Source organism: Manduca sexta, chromosome 18 (assembly GCF_014839805.1).
Source record: "Manduca sexta isolate Smith_Timp_Sample1 chromosome 18, JHU_Msex_v1.0, whole genome shotgun sequence".
Taxonomy (NCBI): domain Eukaryota; kingdom Metazoa; phylum Arthropoda; class Insecta; order Lepidoptera; family Sphingidae; genus Manduca; species Manduca sexta.
The window spans coordinates 8,567,840-8,590,537 of record NC_051132.1 but is presented as its reverse complement, the minus strand read 5'-3'; the positions used below and the strand labels follow the sequence as shown (position 1 = coordinate 8,590,537).

Here is a 22,698-nt window from a genome sequence, read left to right as displayed (position 1 = left end):
GCAATTTATGCTCTATTTGTTCTGCCAACTTCATGTTATGTTTAGTTAGTTTGGGACAGTTTGTCTGGTCAAGTTGTCTCTCTTTAGAGGAGTTTGGCGTATACGTAGGTAGGGACACTAAATTTAACGTAATAAGCGACTAACCCACAATCAATATTTACGACTGTATATGTAGTTTTCTATAATGTTTCACCTGTGTAATGATTTTTTCCTAGCTTTTACTTGGGAGGAGGCAAATTCCTGATTTTTGGTCCAAATGGCCCAAATTGGGACTTCTTTATAAATAGAATGTGCCATATATTTTAAAAGAAGTAAAAACATATCAACACAATACACAATACAAGTAGCACACCGAGTCAACATACTGTAAGTAAAATTATTGGCTACTTCGGAATAAGACGTTCATCATCCTGTGACATTAGGTACTCAAACGTAAGATATTAAATGTCATACCTATTGCCCACTTTTTCTAATATAACGGTGCATGCAAGCTGCTGCTTGGCTGCAGAATATATACTTAGTCATTGGAGACTTATACAGTACTAGCTTTTGCCCGCGGCTCCGCCCGCGTTATAAAGTTTTTCAGGCTAAAGTTTTCCGTTATAAAAGTAGTAGTTTCCCGAGAGCCCATGTTCTTCCCAGGGTCTCACTGTCTCCATACCAAATTTCATCTTAATACGTTGGGTAGTTTTTGAGTTTAACACGTTCAGGCAGACAGATGCAGTGGAGGACTTTGTTTTTATAATATATTTTTTAGAACTTTTTAAGAGGAACAATCCCGTCATACATCATTGTTGCATAACTTTAACCGTTTACGCAGCGCACGCAACGGAAGCTCTCAAAACTAATAAATTGTTCCCGTTTTTGTTTTTGCAACATGTTTCATTACTGCTCCGCTCCTATTGGTCATAGCGTGATGATATATAGCCTATAGCGGTCCACAAATAAAGGGCTATCCAACACAAAACGAATTTTTCAGTTGAAACCGTTGGTTCCTGAGATTAGCCATTACTGCTCCGCTCCTATTGGATATAGCGTGATGATATATAACTTAGAGCACTCTACAAACAAAGGGCTATTCAACACAAAAATGTTTTTTCAGTTCGAATCGGTAGTTCCCGAGATTAGCCATTACTGCTCCGCTCCTATTAGGTATAGCGTGATGATATATAGCATATAGCACTCTACGAACAAAGGGCTATCCAACGCAAAAAGATTTTTTCAGTTTGGACCGGTAGTTCCTGAGATTAGCCATTACTGCCCCGCTCCTATTGGGTATAGCGTGATGATATATAGCCTATAGCAATCCACGAATAAAGGGCTATCCAACGCAAAAAGATTTTTTCAGTTTGGACCGGTAGTTCCTGAGATTAGCCATTACTGCTCCGCTTCTATTGGGTATAGCGTGATGATATATAGCCTATAGTACTCCACGAACAAAGGGCTATCCAACGCAAAAATAATTTTTCAGTTTGGACCGGTAGTTCCTCAGATTAGCCATTACTGCTCCGCTCCTATTGGGTATAGCGTGATGATATATAGCCTATAGCACTCCACGAACAAAGGGCTATCCAAAGCAAAAAGAATTTTTCAGTTTGGACCGGTAGTTCCTGAGATTAGCGCGTTCAAACAAACAAACAAACAAACAAACTCTTCAGCTTTATATAATAGTATATAGATTGAATAAGTAGACGGAATCTGGGGAGAAACCTGACACATATTAGACATAAGATAATTAAAAAGCCAGCATTTTATGAGTTATGGTTTATGTTTAAAATATTTACACGGTTTATACATAGTATATTTTTATTAACTTATGGCATTTACCTACTGACTCTGTTAGGCACGGGTTCCTTCTATTGTTTACAGAGAGAATATTGATAACTATGTGGTGTCCAATGGACTGCGCGACGAAAGATCTATGGGTATAAAACCTAAGGCACAAACTTCGGAATTTCCGAATTTACACGTGTATCATTTGTCAATTATTATCGCGTGCAGATATATATCGATACAGATGTATCGTGTAGCTATTGTAAATTGACCAAAACGAGCAAGTCGCTCGATCCTAGCCTAATAGTATTTAACCAGATACGACAGCCTTTATACTAGCAACACCATATCATTGTATTTTATTTGTATGGTTTGTTCAAGTAGTTATTTAGATATGGGGTTAAAAACAAATTTTAAAGCCATAACTTTAGAACAAAGATTGGAGTTGTTTCACGAGCTTTTTCAATGATTTTTTAAATACTTTTAAACGATTATAATCGATCCTTACATATAGACAATGATATCGATTAACTAATATAAAACGTAATTTTATATGGTAACATTAGAAAAGATCGGGCAACATTATAATATAAGTAAAATACTGGCAACACTAGTTACAGTTGTCATGTCAAATAATAGTTCGAGATAAAAATGACGAGCTTACTGAATTTCGATTAAAAATAAAATAAGAATTTGTAAAATCAGTCATGACAGTTTGGGAGAAACTTGATAATGGGGAATGCTACGCAGTTGGTAAGTTTCTTATTAATAATCAACATAAATTTGTTACGTAAAAAGGAAAAATTGTTATCGAAACTCTTCCGATTGTTACCTCCCGCGAAGTCAGATAAATATAAACATTGTCTCAGATCATGACAAATATCGCATGATGAACTATCACTAATAGTTTCCTTGTATAGTTTTATACTTAGCTAACATTATTTATTATACAACATTAAAACATTTTAAAACATTACATTGGCCACTCCCTTCTGATAATAGTTTTGTTGATAACTAATTTTATATTCTCTGTGTTAAATAACTCTCCCCTGCTACCGCTTTTATTATCTCTAGCTGTGTTATGGATGAAATTGATAATAGTTGCCACGGAAGAAGTCTGTTTCCTATTGTTTCATTGATATAGTTCAAAGTGCTCTTAGAATATTATTTTCATGTTATTTGTTTTTATGTTATTATTGAACTCTCAGCATAACTCTGTTAACTTTTGGAAAAAAATATTTATTAGTATGTCTAAATTATTATTTAAAATTGCAATTAAATGAAATAATATTCTGTGGATGATAAGTATTATAATTGAGTGGTAATTTTTTATTTTAAACTAATTATATATGTGCAATATTGTAGGAATATTATATTAGAAATTTATTTTCATGATTTAATTGAAGCATCATGTTTCCGAAATATGTGTGCGAATGAAATTTCTGATAAGAATAAATATTTTATATCTGCATTCTTGAGTTGAATCATATATTATGATTATTTATTTTTACACTACACATACTTTATGTACTATAGAAAACCCCCAACTTAAGTAATCTAATATTTGCTTCATACTTTGTGTTTAAGATCACTTCCTAATAGACACAGCAAACAAATCCCGAAATCATACATTCATAATAGTATGTATGTGACATAGCTTGCCTTGTTGAATGAACAGAGGTCAAATTGTAGAATGATGACTCGCTTACTATTGACATTGTAAGGAAATATAGTGACTCAAACTTTGATTTTGTCATTGATAGTTGTTTTGTATATTGTTTATAAAATGAAAATAGTTATATAAAACATACATGTTCATTTTATAGTAAATATTGTTATTAAAATAATGTATATTTGTGTGTAAAAATGGTCTTATGTCTATGGATTTTTATTGCATTATCTTTAAAATTATAAATATTTTTCATAAATTTTATTATAAATAAGATTTTACAAAAGTACACATGTCACATTTGCACCAGAGATTTTAGTAGATCTTAGTAATTTTGTAAACTTATGTTTGAGACTCAACACAATTGCGAATGTCTATGTTTCTGCTTTTACAAATGTTGAAAATTAGTATATAAGCATATAAATATTTGCAAATAATACCTAAATATAAATGTTACATCTCTGATGACATGACATGTTGCATACAATATAATAATAACAGAGCATATGTTTTCTCACATTATCCTCAAACAATTAAAATATGAACTCACATCATTATTTTATGCGAATTCAGACCCTCCAGAACTATAGCTTATTACAGTATCCCACAATTTATTCTCCCAATATTATTAATCAAACAAGTTGGGGCTTTTTAAGTTTATTAAAAAATAATAAGAACTGCATTTTTCGTTTTGTGTTTACAACCCCTATGAAATTCCAATGAATGTCATGTATAAAAAAAAAACGCATTTTGAACACCCCATTGAATCCATTGCCACCAAAATAAAAAATATTGATGTAAACATACATATGATAGCACAGTCAGGGTATAATGGTTAAATAATGAGGGCCTGAAAAATGCTTATTTTAAAACTTTCCACAACTCTATACTGTACTGACTGGCATTCAATAAAGTGAAACAGTTGACTGTTTATATTTACCAAGAAACCAAGGATAATATAATTAATTTCCCTATATGTAGTTTCCTCTTCAAGTGTGTATTGTGTCTCTTCAATACTAGTTTACAAAGTGCTACTTGGTCTAGCAGCTTTTATGTGTTTTGAATAGGGGGATGTGGATTCGATTTTTGGCAGTGGTTTATCCATATCGGAATTCCTTAGAGAAATTAATGTTTCGCAACTGGCGTAACATCATCACGAGACTTCTAGTCTGAGTATTGTTTAGTCTCTATACTGTTATGTGTGAAGAAGGATGACACAACTTATGAGACTACAAACTAAAATGCCTTTAATGGCATATTATTGAAAATATATGGGTCAGTCAGGATATTTTATTTCATAAAATGTTATTTGTAGTTGACTGCCTAAGTGGCGTAGTTGTAATTGTACAAGGTACGACTGCTACTACCACGCCGATGTCCTGGGTTCGAATCCCGGGTCGGGCATAAAAATAATTGTGGCTCGGTTTTTCCATTAAAAAAAATATTCAGTCGCAGCTCGGAGTAAGGAAGGTGGCGGTGTGATATCCCCGTGCCTCGAAAAGCACGTAAAGCCGTTTTACTTGCGCCTGATTTCTTTCCGGTCATGTCGGATTGCCGTCTCACTGGACTATGAGAGTGAAGGAACAGAAAGTGCACCTGTGTAATGCGCAAACACTTGTGCACACATCTCCTGTTTACCTGCCTGATCTTTGTGGAGATTGGCCGCCGTTACCGAAATTCGGCTAGGAAGGAAACAATCATTTGCAGTTTCAGTTCGCGTAAATTATACTAACATTCAATAATAAGTAATACAGCTTAATTCAAGAAAGAATTAAGAAATATCCAGAAAAGACAATAGGGATAAAAATACACACGATGCTATATTGCGCTACTAGAATTCTTTATTTCTCATAATAATGCCGCAACATTATTTTTCCCAAGAAACATTTGTTTGAAATGATCGTGTGACCCACATAGTCTTGTCGGCGCGTTTACTTATTTGGCGCGTGGCCTTCCTGTATGAGTTTTAATAACGTTGTAATTAGCTAAGTGATCACATCAAAGTCTAAAGAAATAAATTTATCTAAACTCAATCGTTAAACAGTATCATAATAAAACTGGAATTTAAGTTATGTGTCGTTAGTATCCAGAATTTAAAGGGACTTTCGGTCCTACAACGGCCTGACTTGAAAGAAATAATTGTCAATTACATAAACATTTTCTCAGTGTTAGGATCCAAATTATGGCTTCTCCTTGATGATTTGGCACTCAGCGTATTAGTTTAGCTATGGCAGTTTATAACAGATATATAAACCTTTTTTGCTAAAAGGGTTCCTATGTTTATAATTAAAAAATAGATCGAAAATAGTAATGAGTCATTTTCTTCGTAAACATTTTAAACTAATTACACATTAGGCCCAATAAAGAAAAGAGTACTTACAAGTACTTAATAGCAGGGTTTTTGATACTGTCCCTTTAAAAGCTATTATTACTAAAAACGTAGAAACAAGAGGAATAAGCATTGTTTCTGAAGTGCTAATGAATCCTTAAAAGAGAACATGAATTTAAAATCGTTGTTGTGCTTGGTGGTAACATTTACGGAATTCGCAGAAAACTGACAGATTAGTAAAGTTCGCGTGCAGTTGTAAGCCGCCTCCTATTTCAGTCTTAATTTGTCTAAACATCGCGGAATGTCGTAATTGTATCATAATTGATACTAATTTCTTTCATATTTGCAATCAACCATGTTCGGCACACAGCATACCGGATGAGCCATAAAATTAAAATTAAATAACTGTCGCTGATACAGACGGTTACATACATTATAATATGTACGTATGTAAATACTGTATGTACGTTTATCGACGCTGTCGGCCTCTCCCCTGCACCTGAGGAAGTCCAATTAAAAACTGTCAAAAGCGGGAGCCCATAATGTGATTCAATCGTCGCGTCTATTGGTTTTAACTCGCCAAATTTGTTCGTGTGAATCTTTGTATATGTTTTACTGCATTATTCAATCAGTGAGTTACAGAAAATGTTTTAGTAGTCAATACGCGAATTTGAGAAGCTGTAAATAAATGGGATTCTTTTTAAGTGGCATCGCATGTGATGTAACGCTTATAGCAATTTAAGATATATAAAATATTCCATAACGTGATCAGTAAATAACTGATTAATTGATTGTACCTACACCCACACTGCTTGTTCTCATCAACTTGTAATTGATGTTATTACATCTTTTTAACGTTATCTAGATAATTTATCATTTTCCCCATGGTATATGGTATAGCATCAAATATAACTAAAATCCATTTTTCACGATTTTGTTTTATAATGTTTTTGTTGATCTCTGCTTGTCCTTCTCACTTAGTCTTTATCATAACTAATGGTGTCTCATTACACTCAAGTGTAGCGTAACAGGTGCGCTACGGGCTCCGATGTCTGTGTAGATGTATAAAACTGACAGATACGGCACTTTACGCATCAATTTTGTACCGTTGTAAATTGGATCGGATTTAGACGGGGTTTCGTGTTTGTAGGAATGTTGGTTGTTACTTTAATCAGGCTGCGGGAAACTGAAATTACTGCACACATACTTTAGATTCCTAGCCCAAAGTTTTCTTTCTTTTTCCTAGTTCCTATGTATTTCTATAGAATGAGTTCAGCAGTCTGTACATGTAAATTGACAATTCTACGATCTTGGATATGTGTATTCATTTAAATACGTTGTAATATTTTTAGTTTGGGTCTGCTGTGTTGCAGCTTTTGTTATTGTTTGTTCAAAGACATCTTTCTCTTTTTCGGTTAAAACAAGCAATGCTACTTTATCTTTTTCGCTTATTATTTCTCACCGGCATACATTCAGTCCCTAAATGATAATTGTACCGTAGTTCCTAGCTCCAATGCCACTTCTATCCATTCCCATAGTAGTGTCCCCACGATCAGCATTCGAGTCTCGTTCGCTTGCGATTTGGCGCGCGCGCATGTGTCGACGTGTGACTCACGCATTCCGCTCCCATTGTTCCTGTTTAATTGTTAAACCCGTAAGTAAGCCTGAGAAGAGTTTTTTTGGACAGTCAATTTGTTGCGAGTGTTTTTAAATATTTCGTAACCCGTTAATATGTCAAAAATGTTTCAAACGTTGCGTTTCTATGGACATTTTGTATCGTAGTTCAAGCTTAATCTGTCTCATTAGTGCAATGAAGTCCGTTCACACATTAATTAAGCGTTTTAAGTTGCAGTCATTTTTAAACCATTCAAAAATATTCTTTACAAATGTATTTCTTTCGTACTTTTTTTACTTAGTTCTCAACCGTTAGCTTTTTTGGAGAGTCCCCTAAGTAGTTTCTTTTTTATTTGTTTTGTGAATGGTGTTAACGAAGTGTCAGCATCTTTTTGTAAACGTCTCATTCGTTCGGGTACTTGAGTTCGATTTTTAAACGTTCACAATTTTTTCAAGTATCATTTTATTTCATGTATAACAAGAATTAATTGTCGTTATTATTAGATTGTTTATGCTTGAATAGATTTTTATAGTAGGTAGCGCTACTATTCTATTCCGTATTTTAGTTACTAAGAATGTTTTCATCATGTCTTTTGCTCATGTAAATCACTTTGGTTGGTCTAAATGTTTGTTAAAAAAAAATACCAATTTACAATTTGCAATACATTGATCGTTGACAAGGCAATGCTTACGTATGTCGGTGCCAAATTAGAAAGCGGTGCTGTACATGGCGCAGGATACCGTCGCCAAAGCATAAACGTTAACAGCACAATTATGTCATTTGCATGTGTTCTTAGTTAACGGTTTCATTGTTAGGACGGACTATGGCGTTCGCGAATAGGTATGCGAAGTTTTAAATGCTTCAGCTCTTGTGTGTCGACGTGTTTCTAAGGATCATGGCAATCTCATAAGGGACCAATTAAGTAACAGCTTGTTGCGTTTCCTCTGGCAATTGGAGTCAAAGATGCGAATACTCCTTTCCTTTTCTCCTATTACATCTCTTTAAGGCGATACCTCAAGGTCCATTTTCATACATTTTGTTTCACCTTTAATCTGGGTAACTAAACAAGTATTGGCAAGTAAAGAATTTAAATTCACGTCTAGTTAGTGATTAGTTCTCGCAGTTGAAAGAAAAACGTAAAAATAATTAATAATCATGGATATTTCTGCCTTTAAAATTTCGTCATATTAAATTTTAATTATCGCCTTAAGCGATATTGCATCAATGATCTTGCAGAAGATTTCTGTAACAACAGTGACCCACTTGGTACTTTGTTGATTGATTATATATCTATTATACAACATGGTTATTTTTAATGTTTATAGCTTTTAGACTGTAGCTTAGAGGTCATGGTTCGTGTAATTTGTTGGCTATTACTAGTATTGTAAACATTATTTTTAAACCCACAAGAGCAGTGACCACACCAATTAATGTATATTTACTCGGTTTAAGTAGTATAGTAAGAGTTGTGCGGTTTTAAAAATAAATCCTTCATAATAATAATAGTATACATCACACAGTGCAAGTAAACAAAAATTTAATAACATATTATTATGTAAATTGTTTATTAATAGTGAAAAGGAATTACGTGTGAGTCATTGCCTTTGCAAAACAATACACAAAGAATATTACACACTAAGTTTACTTGAACAGCTTTGACTAAAGGCTAATATTGAATTGTTCAGTATGAAAGAAATTCATACAGAAAAGTTTAAATCTATGGTCAGGAACATTCCATTTCATTCATTGAAGATCAGATGCTTCTTCTTCTTTGCATAAATTTGCAGCGAGTCCATCCGATATTCAGTCATTTATTTTACCATTGGCATTTTAGATATTTGAATTATATAGTATCTGCTTCGTTCCATTATTCTATGTCACCATGATATGAGACACCTATTATGATAGGCGACCTATTTATTAACCAGGCGATCATTAGCCTGATAATTTGTTCACCTGTAAGCGGTCACATGATATTTGTCATAATAATATTCCGTGCCTGGCTCGATTTAAAAGTTTATTACAAAAATATAAGGCAGTTATATCATTATTTCCTATTCTTATACGAATTTTAGACATCGAAATAAAACTATTTTTCAGATTTTATCGTGGTTTTTTATATTATTATTGATTCTGACGTTTGGAAAAAGGCAATTTGGTTATCATAACTATTACTACTATACTATATAACTATTATCGTACCAACTTTCGAAGAAATTGTTATTCCGCTTTAGAGGAAGTCAACTTATTGTTGTAATTTAGTACACAATAGGTACTAATTAAAAATTGTTTTTTTAGGTCAATAATGTTTTTAGTTCTATTATGATTTTTTACCCGTATGTAATATGCTTACGGGTAGATATTTCTAATAATTATTTATTTTTGCTTATCATCAAGGACTAGATTTAGATACTAGCCTTTTGAATTTAGACATTATTTTTTTCCAGCTATATACAACTTCAGCGGCAAATGCCCGTCGCAGTTGTCACTGGATGTGGGCGAGCTGGTGCACGTGGAGGGCGAGACTCGGGACTGGTACTGGGGAACGAGTCTGCGCCGTGACTCCCGCGGCGCCTTCCCCAAGAGCTACGTAGTGATCAGGGACTGCATCGTTGACAAGTGAGTGGATTTTGCTAACGTAAACTGGCCGTTAAAGGCGGGCATTAGGGTTCAATTTGTGTATCTGAATTCGTTTGCGTCGTAGGCGTCACTATGGTCAAAAAGATCCTCAAGATCAAGCATTGCCCATTAACTACATGGCGAGATTAATTTTAAAAAAACAGTGCTTGGTAAATGCTGCTAAGCCGCAGAAATTGACACTGCAGTAGCTACCTAAGAAGATTCTCACATACTCAGAACCTTTTTTATATGAGCACGATAAAGTGACCCAACTGCACCTGAGGGCAAGTGGAGTGGAGTCCAAAAGATGATTGCCCCAAAGTAGTCGACACTATGCCAGCCTGTTGGAACTGGATGTACCGAGGCTGATCCCGGAACGCGACACACGTGCGACACTGGCGGGTTTTAACACTGTGTGTACGGTTCTCGCTATCCGGGCGGATATGATATATATCCTACTACCAGCAAAGCTGTTAAGGCTGCCACATGTAAGATCTTTCGACTGAAATGCTGTATGTTTATAATGACTATTATATTATAGTTTAGAAGCGGTGTATCGCTAATTGGCCATAGCGAGTTAAGGTCGTAGGCGTCACTGATCACGCAGAATCTATGCTCACACAGTCAACTATATTATGTAGTTTAAGTGGTGTTTACCTTGACATATTGTAGGTAAGTACTATATTTCGGAAGGCAAATGTAAACAAATAGTATCCTTAAATGTATGCCTTTGTTAGGAGCGGACGTTACACTACAATGGATATAGTAAAAAGTGGTATTTACAGAAACTTTTATAATTAGATTTGTATAGTATTTATTAAATTTGATCCATCTCTTAATTATGAATATCATAAAGATAAAAAATTGTGAGTTTGTTTGTAAAGGTTAATTTCTGGAACTACTTAACCGATTTGGAAAATTACTTTACTAATAAGAAGCTACATTACTCCTGAGTGTCATACAATCCTACAATCCAGGATAAATATTTTTCTCGCATAACTTTTATCACGCGCGCGGACTTGCAGGCAATATTCTTAGCGTCGCACATTGATTAAAATTATATTATTCTCTTAATCAACTGATAGGTTGCTTTAACTTCGTAGTTTATCTAATACACAGTATTTTATTTTTATAAATAACTAGCTTCCGCCCGCAGCTTCGCCCGCGTGGATTTCGGGTTTCAAAAATGGAGAAGGTGCTCAATTTGTCGGGATGTTTTTTTAATTTATGGTGGTATGCAGGTGGTCCGATTGTCCGGTCAGGGTCTGATGATGGGATCCTGGTGAAATCGAAGGAACTTTTAACCATTAAGGTTGCACACGAAATGACGGGAGCTTAAAAAATGGAGTAACTTCTCCCGTTTTCCTACCATTTTCCATCACTGCTATGCTCCTATTAATTGTAGCGTGATGAAAAGTATACTATAACCAGCTCAGGAGTATGAAAAATAATTGTACCAAGTTAAGTTAAAATCCGTCGAGTAGTTTTTGTTTCTATAACGGTTATACAGACAGACAGACAAAAATTTTACTAATTGCATTTTTGGCATCAGTATCGATCCCTAATCACCCCCAGTTATTTTGGAAATATATTTCATTTACAGAATTGACCTCTCTACAGATTTATTATAAGTATAGATATGCAAAAGTAGCTCAAAAATTGTCCATAACGAAAACATGCATTTTAAAGTAAAACAAAAGAAATAATATCGTGAAGCCAACCAAATAACTAATGATATATTAAATTTTGTGACTGTTCAATTTAGTCGGGTCCGCGATATCACTTTTGTTGAGTTTCAGAACGCGACATTACATTATTATATTCTGTGCTCCAACGCACACTGCTTTGATGTTAGGAACACACCTACATTGCTTAGACAACAGTGAACTTTATACAATAGCAATAAAGCTCAAATTGACTCTACGTATTAGTTAGAAAACGTTTGTATGGGAAATAGAAAAATGCTGTTTTGAGGATTTTCCCGGCAATTATTCGATTTTTTCTCACCTTTTAAACCTTCCCTAGACCTCCACGAATAATTCAAGACCAAGATAAGATAAATCCGTTCAGCCGTTCTCGAGTTTTAGCGAGACTAACGAACAGCAATTCATTTTTATATATATAGATTCTGTAAAAATTGAAACGGGAACGCAACAAGAAGTTTAAAAATCTAATACCAAGACAATAAACCTCGTACGTCACGGCTTTTTTATAATATCAGCCGGTATGAACAGAAGCTTTGCCCCACGCTGAGTCCTTCAATATATCCCTAATAAAAAGTGACTATGTTAATATTTTATTACTAATTGAGCGGGTCGACGAACCGCGCGCGATAGCGACGGCTTGTACAATGAATCACACCCTATGCACGACATATTAAATGTTCAGTGAGGTGACTACGTAACTCCCGTGCGTCTGTTACGGGAATTTGATTTGATTAATGATGTGATACATTCCGGATCTATTAAGATCTAAACTTTGTACGTTGAAATACTTTAGGACCCACAGATATTAAGGGCAATCGATAAAGCACACGTAGATTATAATGGTTTTGCAAGTTATTTAAAATGGCAATATTGCCAAATGCAACTTTATTGAACGCGTGCTGGTAAAAATAACATTAAAGCGTACGTTCCTATCAGTACGTTCTAGCATAAAAACAATATTAAATTATTGTAATAGACTATGAAAACAATACTCTTCGACCTTCGCGTCGGTCTGTCAGTGAAGATTTTTGTGTATTGTTGTCAGATTGTTCCGTTTTACTAAACTTGTTACACAAGCTGCACGGTTAATGATGTCATTTGACGGTGAAAGTCGGTCTCCAAGTTGAGAGTATTAATAACGTTTTATGGTTCCAATATTGCCAGGTAAATAAATAAATATCGAACAGTTAGTTACAAGTCGTCTGTATTTTTTTTTCCATAGCATTTTTGACTGACTTTTATAGTAATGATATAGGTACTTACTTTTGCAGATATACTTTATAATTATAAAACCAATATTAATGTATACATAGTTATGAATTCATTCAAGCAGTACAGCAGGGAACACTCCTTTTATTATAAAAAAAAAAAATAAGTTATAGAGTAAGGGAACATAACATGACAAATTACAATAGTGCATGTAAATAAAAATAATCTGTACACTGTACAGAGACTTTACCGTGTTGTGTGCGTATTCGCGTCCCGTCTGCGTAATTGAAACATTATCGCTTCTGTCGCATTAGCTACTGTACGGCACGGCCGGTCTGGGACAACTGCCGGCTCTAATAACAATAATTATCATTATTTTTTTTCTTTTATTGCCACGGGATATTGGTCCTTAAAGCCCTCATAAGTTACTTTTGTCACGTGTACCAAAACATGTTGAAGTCATAAGAGATGTTTTTTTGTGGTTGGCGGGAATGCGACTGCGTGGAAGTCGCAATCCTGTGACACAGTTGCGCTTCCTGACACCTTATTGAGATAAAAAGTAGTTTTTACAGTGAAGCTATGAAAGTAATCATGGTTGGCATGAATCATGAAATTCATATAATAAAATTGTACTTTAATATTATACAATTGGGTACTACGCGAATCAGACTTAAGCATGATCCATTGCTGGACTATGTAGATTGGTCATTGAGGTGATGACGATTTGAAACGTCATTACTTCTAGTAAATCCCCGCATGCGCAGGGAATGTCCATCTAACGTAAATTATTTTAAGGGGATTTTATTAGAACACTACTATTATTTATCCACAAACAAAATGTGCACACTTGCCAGACACTTGCTATATTAAGGATAAAACAAAATGTAAACAAATATCTACGCAATGTTTAATTATCCCTATAATTGTTCGGTTAAATTGATAGATCTGAACAAAATATAAATTTAAAAAGAATGTTTCTCCCGAATGTAAACAATAGCTTTTATTACCAACACCTTAAGGACCTAACCGCGATATTCCATTAAAAAATAGGGGCGAGCAACAATTTGTTTTCGCACACATTGCAGTCTCAGTTGGGTCACACCACCCCAGGCTGCTGGTTGATAAGTCACTTGATATCATAATGATTTAGAGCCGCCTTTATCGACGTGTATTTATGATATTCTCGGAGTAATGAGCACCGATCGGGATCAATACAATCGGAACGGATGACTGCGCTTCATACATACACACATAATATCACGTCTCTATCCCACTGGGGTAGGCAGAGACTATGGATTGCCACTTTGCACCATTCTGGCATACTTCTATATTGCATAATATTTTATAGGTTTATGAGGCTGTATAATGTATAGGTATAGTGAACAATATTGGGCATGAGATGAAAGGTGTTTATTATAGTTGAGCCTTTCTGACGGCTCCGCCCGCGTGAACAACTTTTTCCGGATTTTATCGTGGTTTTTTAAATTATAATTTTATTCCGACGTTTCGAAGACTGCAGTCTTCACGTGGGAGGACTGAGGTGTTAGTCGTCCGAAAAGTCAAAGTTAGAATATCTCCATTGTATGATTATACAAAATTTTGTATAAGTAATAAATTAAAAAAAACACGATAAAATCCGGAAATATAGTTTTATTTCGATGCCTACCATTTAATTTATACGAACAAGAATATCGTTAGGAGAAAAATGATAATTCGTGAAGTTAAATTCCGTCTCGCTCGGATTCTAAACGGAGCAAATTGTCTTGTTTCTACGTATAATAAGGATACTTGTTCTTATTTAACTAGTCACTTTTAGTTCACGTCCTAGAAGTTGTTAACTGGGTTATTGTTCCGTGATAACGTTTGACAAACGTGTACAAAGTGATTATTTATGTAACGCTACGAACTTTGAGTAAATATCACTGTTACGAAGCTTCCTAGAGATTTACAATAATTGCTATACAGTTGTTAATTCAGTGTGAAATAGAACAGCTAACACAAGGATTGTGACTACACTAAATAACAAGGTTGAGGACATATATATTGCGTATTACAATTTACATAATTACAATCACCAAATTCTTAAGGTTTTCATTGTTTTTCGCTTTTCATTGCCAGACGTCAATTTTACTTTAATCGGTGGTAGGATATATTTTATATCCGTCCGGATAGCGAACGCCGTACACAGGGTGTTAAAACTCGCCATAGTGAACCACGTAAGTGTCGCGCTCCGGGATCAGGCCGTGTATGTGCGGTTCAAACAGGCCGGCATAATTGTGTCGACTGCTGAGGGGCAATCATCTCTCGTCAGTCAACATTTCATTGGACCCCACTTCACTTACCATCAGGTGCAGTGGGAGCACTTTCCCGTGCACGTATTAAAAAATAACTGTAATCATCAGTGATTTCCCGATTTCGCTTGGAGCTCTTGTAAAATTTTATCACAATGTAGAACAGAATGTAACATCAAGCTTGGGTTTCAGATGTGGGGAGACGGTGCTGGCGTCTTCGGGCGGCGGCGGAGTGGTGCACGACATAGCAGTCACACTGCGTGAATGGTTGCAACATTGGAAGAACTTGTACATTGTAAGTAATGGAAAATAATAAATAGTTTTTCTGTAACATATTTTTTCTTTGAGTGAGATCTATGTTCAGTAGTGCCCTTTCTGCTCTTGATGATGTTAATGTTATTGTACGAAAATAATAAGTAAAGATTTTATTTTCCAGAACAACGATGAGCAGTTCAAGTTCATGGAAGTGAGCATGCGCGCGCTGCTAGAGTTGCGTGCGCAAGCGGCGAGTGGTGCGCTGCCGCAGGACCAGCTGCGACGGGTCGCTAGGACCTCAGTCTTCACTATCGATAGAGGAAACCGGTACGTAAGATTATTCACTTTTATATGGTAGTGGAACGAGTTGCCGAGACGAATGTCAGCAGGTTCAAAACCCAAAGGTACGTACGGCCTCTGACTTTTCTAAAGTTAGTGTATTCTTTGTGAATTATTGCTTCAGAAGAAATCAGAAATCACTAACTTTAAGCGTGTAAGCACACGGCGAAGGAAAACGTCGTGGGAAAAAACCTGCATACCTGAGAAGTTCTCCATAACAATTTCTAAGGTACGCGAAGTCTGTCAACCCGCACTAGGCACGGATGATGGTGTACCTTAACTCTCTCAGTAGTGCAGGAGGCCGTGCCCAATAGTGAGACAGTGTATAATATAGGGCTGATATTATTTTGTATCTTAGCGTGGTGAAGAGACTGACGCAGTCCACCATCCAATATCAACTAACTCAAATTATAATTGTGTACTTGGGTATTGGGTGGTTGGCTTGCCGAGCCAATACACAAGGTTGTTAAGTGTATGTGGTGGTTCATAGTGGGGCAAAAACCTTATAGTCCTTACTAAAATTTTCACTACTGGTAAAGGATTCTCAACCTTCATATCTTTGCGTAGAGTTATTTATGAATGCAAAGCTATACTGTATTTTTGTTTCACATCCAGAACACTAGGAATGGAGTTGGCGGTGCGAAACGCCAACGGCCAGTTGGTGGATCCCCTCAAGATGTCTTCATATAGACTGAATGCCCTCCATGAGGAGGCCAACACTAGGATAGTCAAGAATAAGGTAAAGTTATGTTATAATGACATGATTTACATAAAATAAGTATATGGTTAATAAAACTTTTTTAAGTGAATAAAGGGCATATTCCAGACCACTATCGTGAAAAATGTACCCAATTATAATCTAAATCGTCTGCTTTCATTACATACCTCAATTACCATCACTCAGCGGTAAATCAAAAATGTCAATATTGTCAGAACCTAAAATAAATTGGCTTGTTAAGGTTATAGCTTAAGGTTCAATTTCGTCGTATTAAATTTTAAAGGCCGAAATATCCATGCATATTAATTATTTTTACGTTTTTCTTTCAACTGCGAGAACTAATCACTAACTAGACGTGAATTTCAATTCTTTACTTGTCAATACTTGTTTAGTTACCCAGATTAATGTGAAACAAAATGTATGAAAAATGGACCTTAAGCTATAACCTTAATGCAATATTTTGTAAATAGGTAAACTATAATGTTGTCAGCAGGAGTCGACGCCCGCGACGCCGCCGCCGGGCGCGGGCGCGGCGCGCACGTACACGGCGTGCGTGCGCGTGCACAACTTCGTGTGCCGCGTGCCCGAGGCGGCCGAGCTGCACCTCGCGCTGCACGACGCGCTCGGCAACAAGCTCACTGAACACCTGCTCCTGCGCTGGCCCCCGCCTCATCTCGCACCCACCACTGTCTTGTTCACGGTAATATATATTAGATAATTTTAGCCTGTGTCATCTGTCAGTTAGTTTAAGTTATATGATGTACCATAGTTCTATGATGTTTTACAAATAATTTTGTAGTATTAGGTAATGATCGATAATGTATTACATTTTCTAGGCTATTGAGTAGGTTGTTTGATTATGCATTAAATTGTATAGAAGATGTAACATTTGAATGTTTGTTCACAGGATTTTGGCAGTGATATTATGAAGAGCGAAAAGATCTATTTGGTGTGCTACGTTGTTCGGATAGGTTCCATGGAGCCGCAAAACGTTGATCACAGGTGAGTAGACAGAAAGAATAGATGTGTGAACATGGCCTTATACGGCTAGTCGTAAACGGTTACCTTGATAATCGTAAAGTCCAAGTGTCCAATAATGCTTGCCACAATTCTTTTATGTATGTCTGATTAAAACTGACTATAGTCTTACAATAAGGTGACAGATGCAAGATGCTACGCGGCTATTGTAAACATTTTTTTTTTGTACATTGCGATCTCAAAAATCTTTGAAATCGAATGTTGGATATTTGTGTTGTGCGCAGGCGCAGCTCAGTGGCGGCGGTGCCGGCGCCGGTGGCGGCGGGCGGCATGCGGCGTCCGTTCGGCGTGGCGTGCGCGGACGTGAAGCGGCACCTCGCCGCCGACGAGCCCGACAAACATCTACAAGTACCGTTTTATGCGTCAGTATTGTTTCATTATATAATTTATTTATGCACTGTTATTTCCCAATAATAATGCAATACTTCAGGATATAGAAAAATATATATATCGACGGTGGAAAATCATTTTTTTTTCGAAAAATTTTAACTTGTTTAAAAAAAAACAGAAAAATTAAAATTATTGTCGCGAAAAAAAGTTGCTTGAGTCAATCAGCCTTTCAATCGTCGATATGTGTAATATGAAGAAATAATATCTATTTACTAAAGATTTTATTGAAAAGAATATAATCAATGTCTACGTTTTATTTATCCTTTCTTTCAAAATGCCTACGGTATATGTTCCCAATAAAAAGGGAAAATTAAAAAAAAAGCATGCGGTATACGCTATATTCATCTACACATTTGTAAACATAAAAGCAAGTTGCCTTATTAGCTTTTTCTTTAAGGATAATTTAGGAAACAAAATCTTTTGCTGTAGTCAAACGTGTTAAAATATTGCAGTTATGAAAAGGAAAACTTGGATACGTTATTGAAGAAAGTAATCGCGAACCGTGACCTCAAAGATGCGAAACACTCACAAGGATTGTGGGTGTCGTTACAGTTGGTGGAAGGAGATTTAAAACAGGTAAAGTAGCTTCTCATTAATGCCAATTTTTTTAATACTAAAGGGCTTTTTAAGAAAGGATTCCAATCGTTAACGTCGGATCGGTGGCGAAAAGAAACAAATCAAAGTAGTTGTTTGATATACTTGAGATGACTTGTTTTGATTGGTTCATTTTAACCAGTGAAGAAGCGATAAAATTTCTATATGGTATACCGTTACTAAAACTATGAGTTACGGGTAACAATCGAATTGAAAGCTTTTTTGATTAAATGGTTAAAAATATGTTTAGTTCGTATTTACTAAATTAGGTCAAGAAGTTTACGTAGCTCATAACGTCGTAACGAGTTAATAAATAAGTAAGGAGTAAATCTTTAAAAAGTGAGCGTCTAAATAATTTCATTTTATACTCTCAAGTCTCAACTATGTACAATGGTACATGTGACGTTCAGCCACTAGCTTACGCAGCGCCACACATAGGCACTTGGCGTAGGCACGAGCCGGTTAATGTACGAAGCTTGGTGGCACGTTACCGCTCTCTTCCGCAATGGCCTTTGTACTATACTACTATTATCAATATAATTATGTTGTTACTTATGTAAAGGTATTAAGTGATTAACATGTCTGTAATACTAAGGAAAATACATCAATGGACTCAATGTATCCTTTCAACAAGTTTTTTTTTACTATAATTCAGATACGTGAAGAGAACCCACACATAGTGGTCGGTAACACAGCTATAGCCCGTAAGATGGGCTTTCCCGAAGTGATACTGCCGGGCGACGCTCGCAACGACCTCTACGTGACGTTGTGCAGCGGCTCCTTCTCCAAAGGCGGAGGGAAGACCACCGAGAGAAACATCGAATTGGTCGCTCGTGTGGTCGATAAAGATGGCCGAACTATACCTGTAAGTGATATCGAACTAATAATGAATGCGAAAGTGAAAATAATTAGTTGTTTGTTAGAAATAATATTTGGATGAAATTTGGTACAGTGATACATCATGTCGTGGATTGTAGGCTACTTTTTATTCCAGAAATTTACTACCATGATAAATTGTGGAATGTTTATTTAGATTCTGTGAATAGATGGCGCTGGTGTCGTACAGATGACTCATTGGTTGCTGCAGTGTTTTAGATACTTATGTAGTTGGAAAAGCTTTTCACGCTGGTAATGTCATGAGCAACACCTATTTTGTGATAAGCAAAAGAATTAATTTTATATGAAGTGCTTTTTGATGTGTACTTTTAGTGATGAGCAAATCAAGTTTTTAGCTTGATGGTAAGCGTGACAATTGGGGCCTTATTCTCTATGATGGTGTAAACTTGTAACACGGCCGTGTTACGTTATCTTAATGGAATTATCCGTGGAATGGCATTCTGTATGCCAATATATATTCTTAAACGCGACGAGGGCATTACGTGCTTGTTACGCACTGACTAAATAACGTGTGGCATAGAGAATAACGCCTCTGATCCTAAACAGAAGTAATATTTTTTAATAATTAGTTATTTATACAATAGAAAATATTTTTGTACTATTTAATATTGTGTTGTTTTTTTTTTCTACAGGGTGTTGTGTCGATTGGTGCCGGGTTTCCACTAATGAACGAGTACACGTCAGTGGTGTACTACCACGACGATCGGCCGCGGTGGCAAGAAGTGTTTAGGGTATGTTTTAACATTGCTTCTTACCATGTTGCTTTTTACTAACATTATAAATGCGATAGTTTGTGAAACAGATGAATGGACTAAGATAAAATTTGGCACTCATATAGAGAGAGATGAGAGAGAGAATGTCCTGGTTAAATACATTTCTCACATTTTTTGTCCCGGTAATTTCTATTGGAAATTGGAAATTCTTGTATTGATGCTGTTTGTATACAGCTTTAGTATACAATTCGATGTCATCAGCGCGATTTTATATTGCAGTATATTATAATCATAAAAGAGTCTTTCCTTAATTCATACAATCTATTTCTGATATATCATTTTTTTTTTTTTTTAAATCCAGGCCTTTTTGGGAATCGAATAGTTAGTCCACATAACTCAATATATTTAAACTGTTATGTGTCCAGGTGTCGCTAGACATCGAGCAGTTCAAGGTGGCGCACGTGGTGGTGTCGGCGCGGCACCGCAGCTCCAACGAGGCGAAGGACCGCTCCGAGCGTCCGTTCGCGCTCGCCTACCTGCGCCTGCTCACGCGCGAGGGCACCACCGCGCCCGACGGCACGCACAACCTCGCCGTCTATAAGGTCACTTTTCATCATCATTTCAGCCTTGAATCGTCCACTGCTGGACATAGGCCTCCCCCATTGAGCGCCACAGGGACCGGTTCTGCGCCGCCCTCATCCATCGGACTCCGGTGACCCTCACAAGGTCACTTTTGCTTATGAATTAATCTGACCTACTAATGTAGATTGTGTGATTAGAAATACTGTAATGGCCGTGATCGTGGTTGGTTGAGGCCAACATGTGACTGACACGTTGGCGTAGTGACAAAGGGTGAAAACAAGCGTAACCACTCTATAAGACATTCTACCAAATAAAAGAAATGGGTGGTAATAGTATTTTTCTAAGAGCTGATAGAGACTTGATATGCCGCATTTGGTACCAATTTTGACAAGTATAGATCAATCTAATTTTCAAACAATTATAATTTTTGTATAATTTTTGAAATGACAAGTTCATTTCAACATTAGCTTCTTACCTTAGATTGACTACAAACGCGCAATGACCACCGACGTGGAAACGGAAGCGGCGGCGGCGTGCCTAGGCTTGCCGTCCAAGAGGGACGAGCTTCCAGCCGGCGCCGAGCGGGGCCTGACCCGCGGCCCGCTCTCCCTAGTTCACAGAGACACCTTGACGATCGCTACTAAACTGTGCTCCACGAAACTGACGCAACGAGGTACTGTGTGCTCTATTGACTTGGGTACATGACATATTTTTGAGTGTTAGGTAATTGGTAATAAACTCGCCTCCTATGTGAGATCTAACGGCTGCTGAAATGTGGGTATTTGATTCCTGCAAACCCCTGAAAAGGGGAAAGGCCTGACGCTATCTATGATTGTTTCGGGGGCATAGTTGCATTGCGCCCGCGTACGCGTCCGGTACGACACCGCTCTTAGATTTTGGGTTCGAAATGTCGTGCAAAAATGATATTGGGTGTTTCTATTCAATATCTGCCCGCGATCTGGAATTTGTGCCCGATATGGAGATAGACACACCCCCCGTCACTTTATGGTATGGAACATACAGGTGAAAAGTGGGCACCATTATTGCACATTTGTTAAAGGCGTGATAATACTGTGTTATCTGTGTATTTTTAAACTATTAGACAATCAGACGCGGTAGCTCTTCCACTACCACGTGCCGTGGCTTCTCAATAATTAGCAACAGTAATAATTTCGCACTGTATCGAACGACAGTGCAGTGTGTTCGCCTCGATGTAATTTTCCATTGTCTAACACTCAGCTACGTCATAAAGCATAAATAAACGTTTAATTCCCAGAGGAGATCCTCGGCGTATTGAAATGGAGCACTCATCACGCCGAAGGCACGCTCCGAACAGCGCTCCAACAACTACTTCAAGTGCCCAGTGAAGAGTTGGTTAAATTCCTTCAGGACATATTGGACGCGCTGTTTTGTATATTAACACAGGTAATTGTTTTTAGAACAGAGTACAAGGTATTAAAGGACTATTGGGTGGAATATTAAAATTTACTTTGAATTATTACATAAATGAGATAAATCAAGCAAGATTTTTTCATTATAAATGTATGTATTTAATGTTATCGAATCGAGTTGCTACCAGCTATTCTCAAGTATGAAACGCCGCTTTGTTTCTAACTTCTTTCTTTTCCTAATATGAATATTATAGAATTTCTATACGACATTATTTATTAACACCTTTATTAAAAAATTATGAAAATTTTCAGGTAGAGGAAGACGATGAGGTATATTCAGACAGAAGCTATGGAGTGCTTGTACTGGACTGTCTGCTAAGGGTGATATCTCTTGTAGCAGATCATAAGTACCAACACTTCCAGCCGGTGTTGCACGTGTATATAGACGATATATTCTGCGACGCTATGGCTTACGAGTGAGTATATGTATATACTAGCTTATTCTCACGGCTTCGTCCGCTTGAAAGTTTTCCGGGCTAAAAGTGCCTTTATATTTTCACGGGTTAGAAA

General features: G+C 36.5%; 1 protein-coding gene across 6 annotated transcripts in view; it reads left to right on the top strand.

Moving 5' to 3' along the window:
- Nucleotides 1–2,366: 2,366 nt before the first annotated feature.
- Nucleotides 2,367–22,698, top strand: part of LOC115453231 (dedicator of cytokinesis protein 1) — a 44,483-nt gene continuing 24,151 nt past the window's right edge. For 4 of the 6 annotated variants that reach the window (XM_037439977.1, XM_037439976.1, XM_037439975.1 and 1 more), the window contains exons 1-15: nucleotides 2,367–2,526; nucleotides 9,834–10,005; nucleotides 15,404–15,506; nucleotides 15,648–15,793; nucleotides 16,421–16,544; nucleotides 17,014–17,223; nucleotides 17,431–17,525; nucleotides 17,786–17,923; nucleotides 18,404–18,527; nucleotides 19,201–19,410; nucleotides 20,075–20,173; nucleotides 20,581–20,757; nucleotides 21,218–21,410; nucleotides 22,014–22,162; nucleotides 22,441–22,604. In XM_037439977.1, the coding sequence (XP_037295874.1) occupies nucleotides 2,481–2,526; nucleotides 9,834–10,005; nucleotides 15,404–15,506; nucleotides 15,648–15,793; nucleotides 16,421–16,544; nucleotides 17,014–17,223; nucleotides 17,431–17,525; nucleotides 17,786–17,923; nucleotides 18,404–18,527; nucleotides 19,201–19,410; nucleotides 20,075–20,173; nucleotides 20,581–20,757; nucleotides 21,218–21,410; nucleotides 22,014–22,162; nucleotides 22,441–22,604 (2,150 nt within the window). In that variant the 5' untranslated portion in view covers nucleotides 2,367–2,480. The remainder of the gene's footprint in view (nucleotides 2,527–9,833; nucleotides 10,006–15,403; nucleotides 15,507–15,647; nucleotides 15,794–16,420; nucleotides 16,545–17,013; nucleotides 17,224–17,430; nucleotides 17,526–17,785; nucleotides 17,924–18,403; nucleotides 18,528–19,200; nucleotides 19,411–20,074; nucleotides 20,174–20,580; nucleotides 20,758–21,217; nucleotides 21,411–22,013; nucleotides 22,163–22,440; nucleotides 22,605–22,698) is intronic. The other 2 variants (XM_037439978.1, XM_037439974.1) reach the window with 1 other exon arrangement.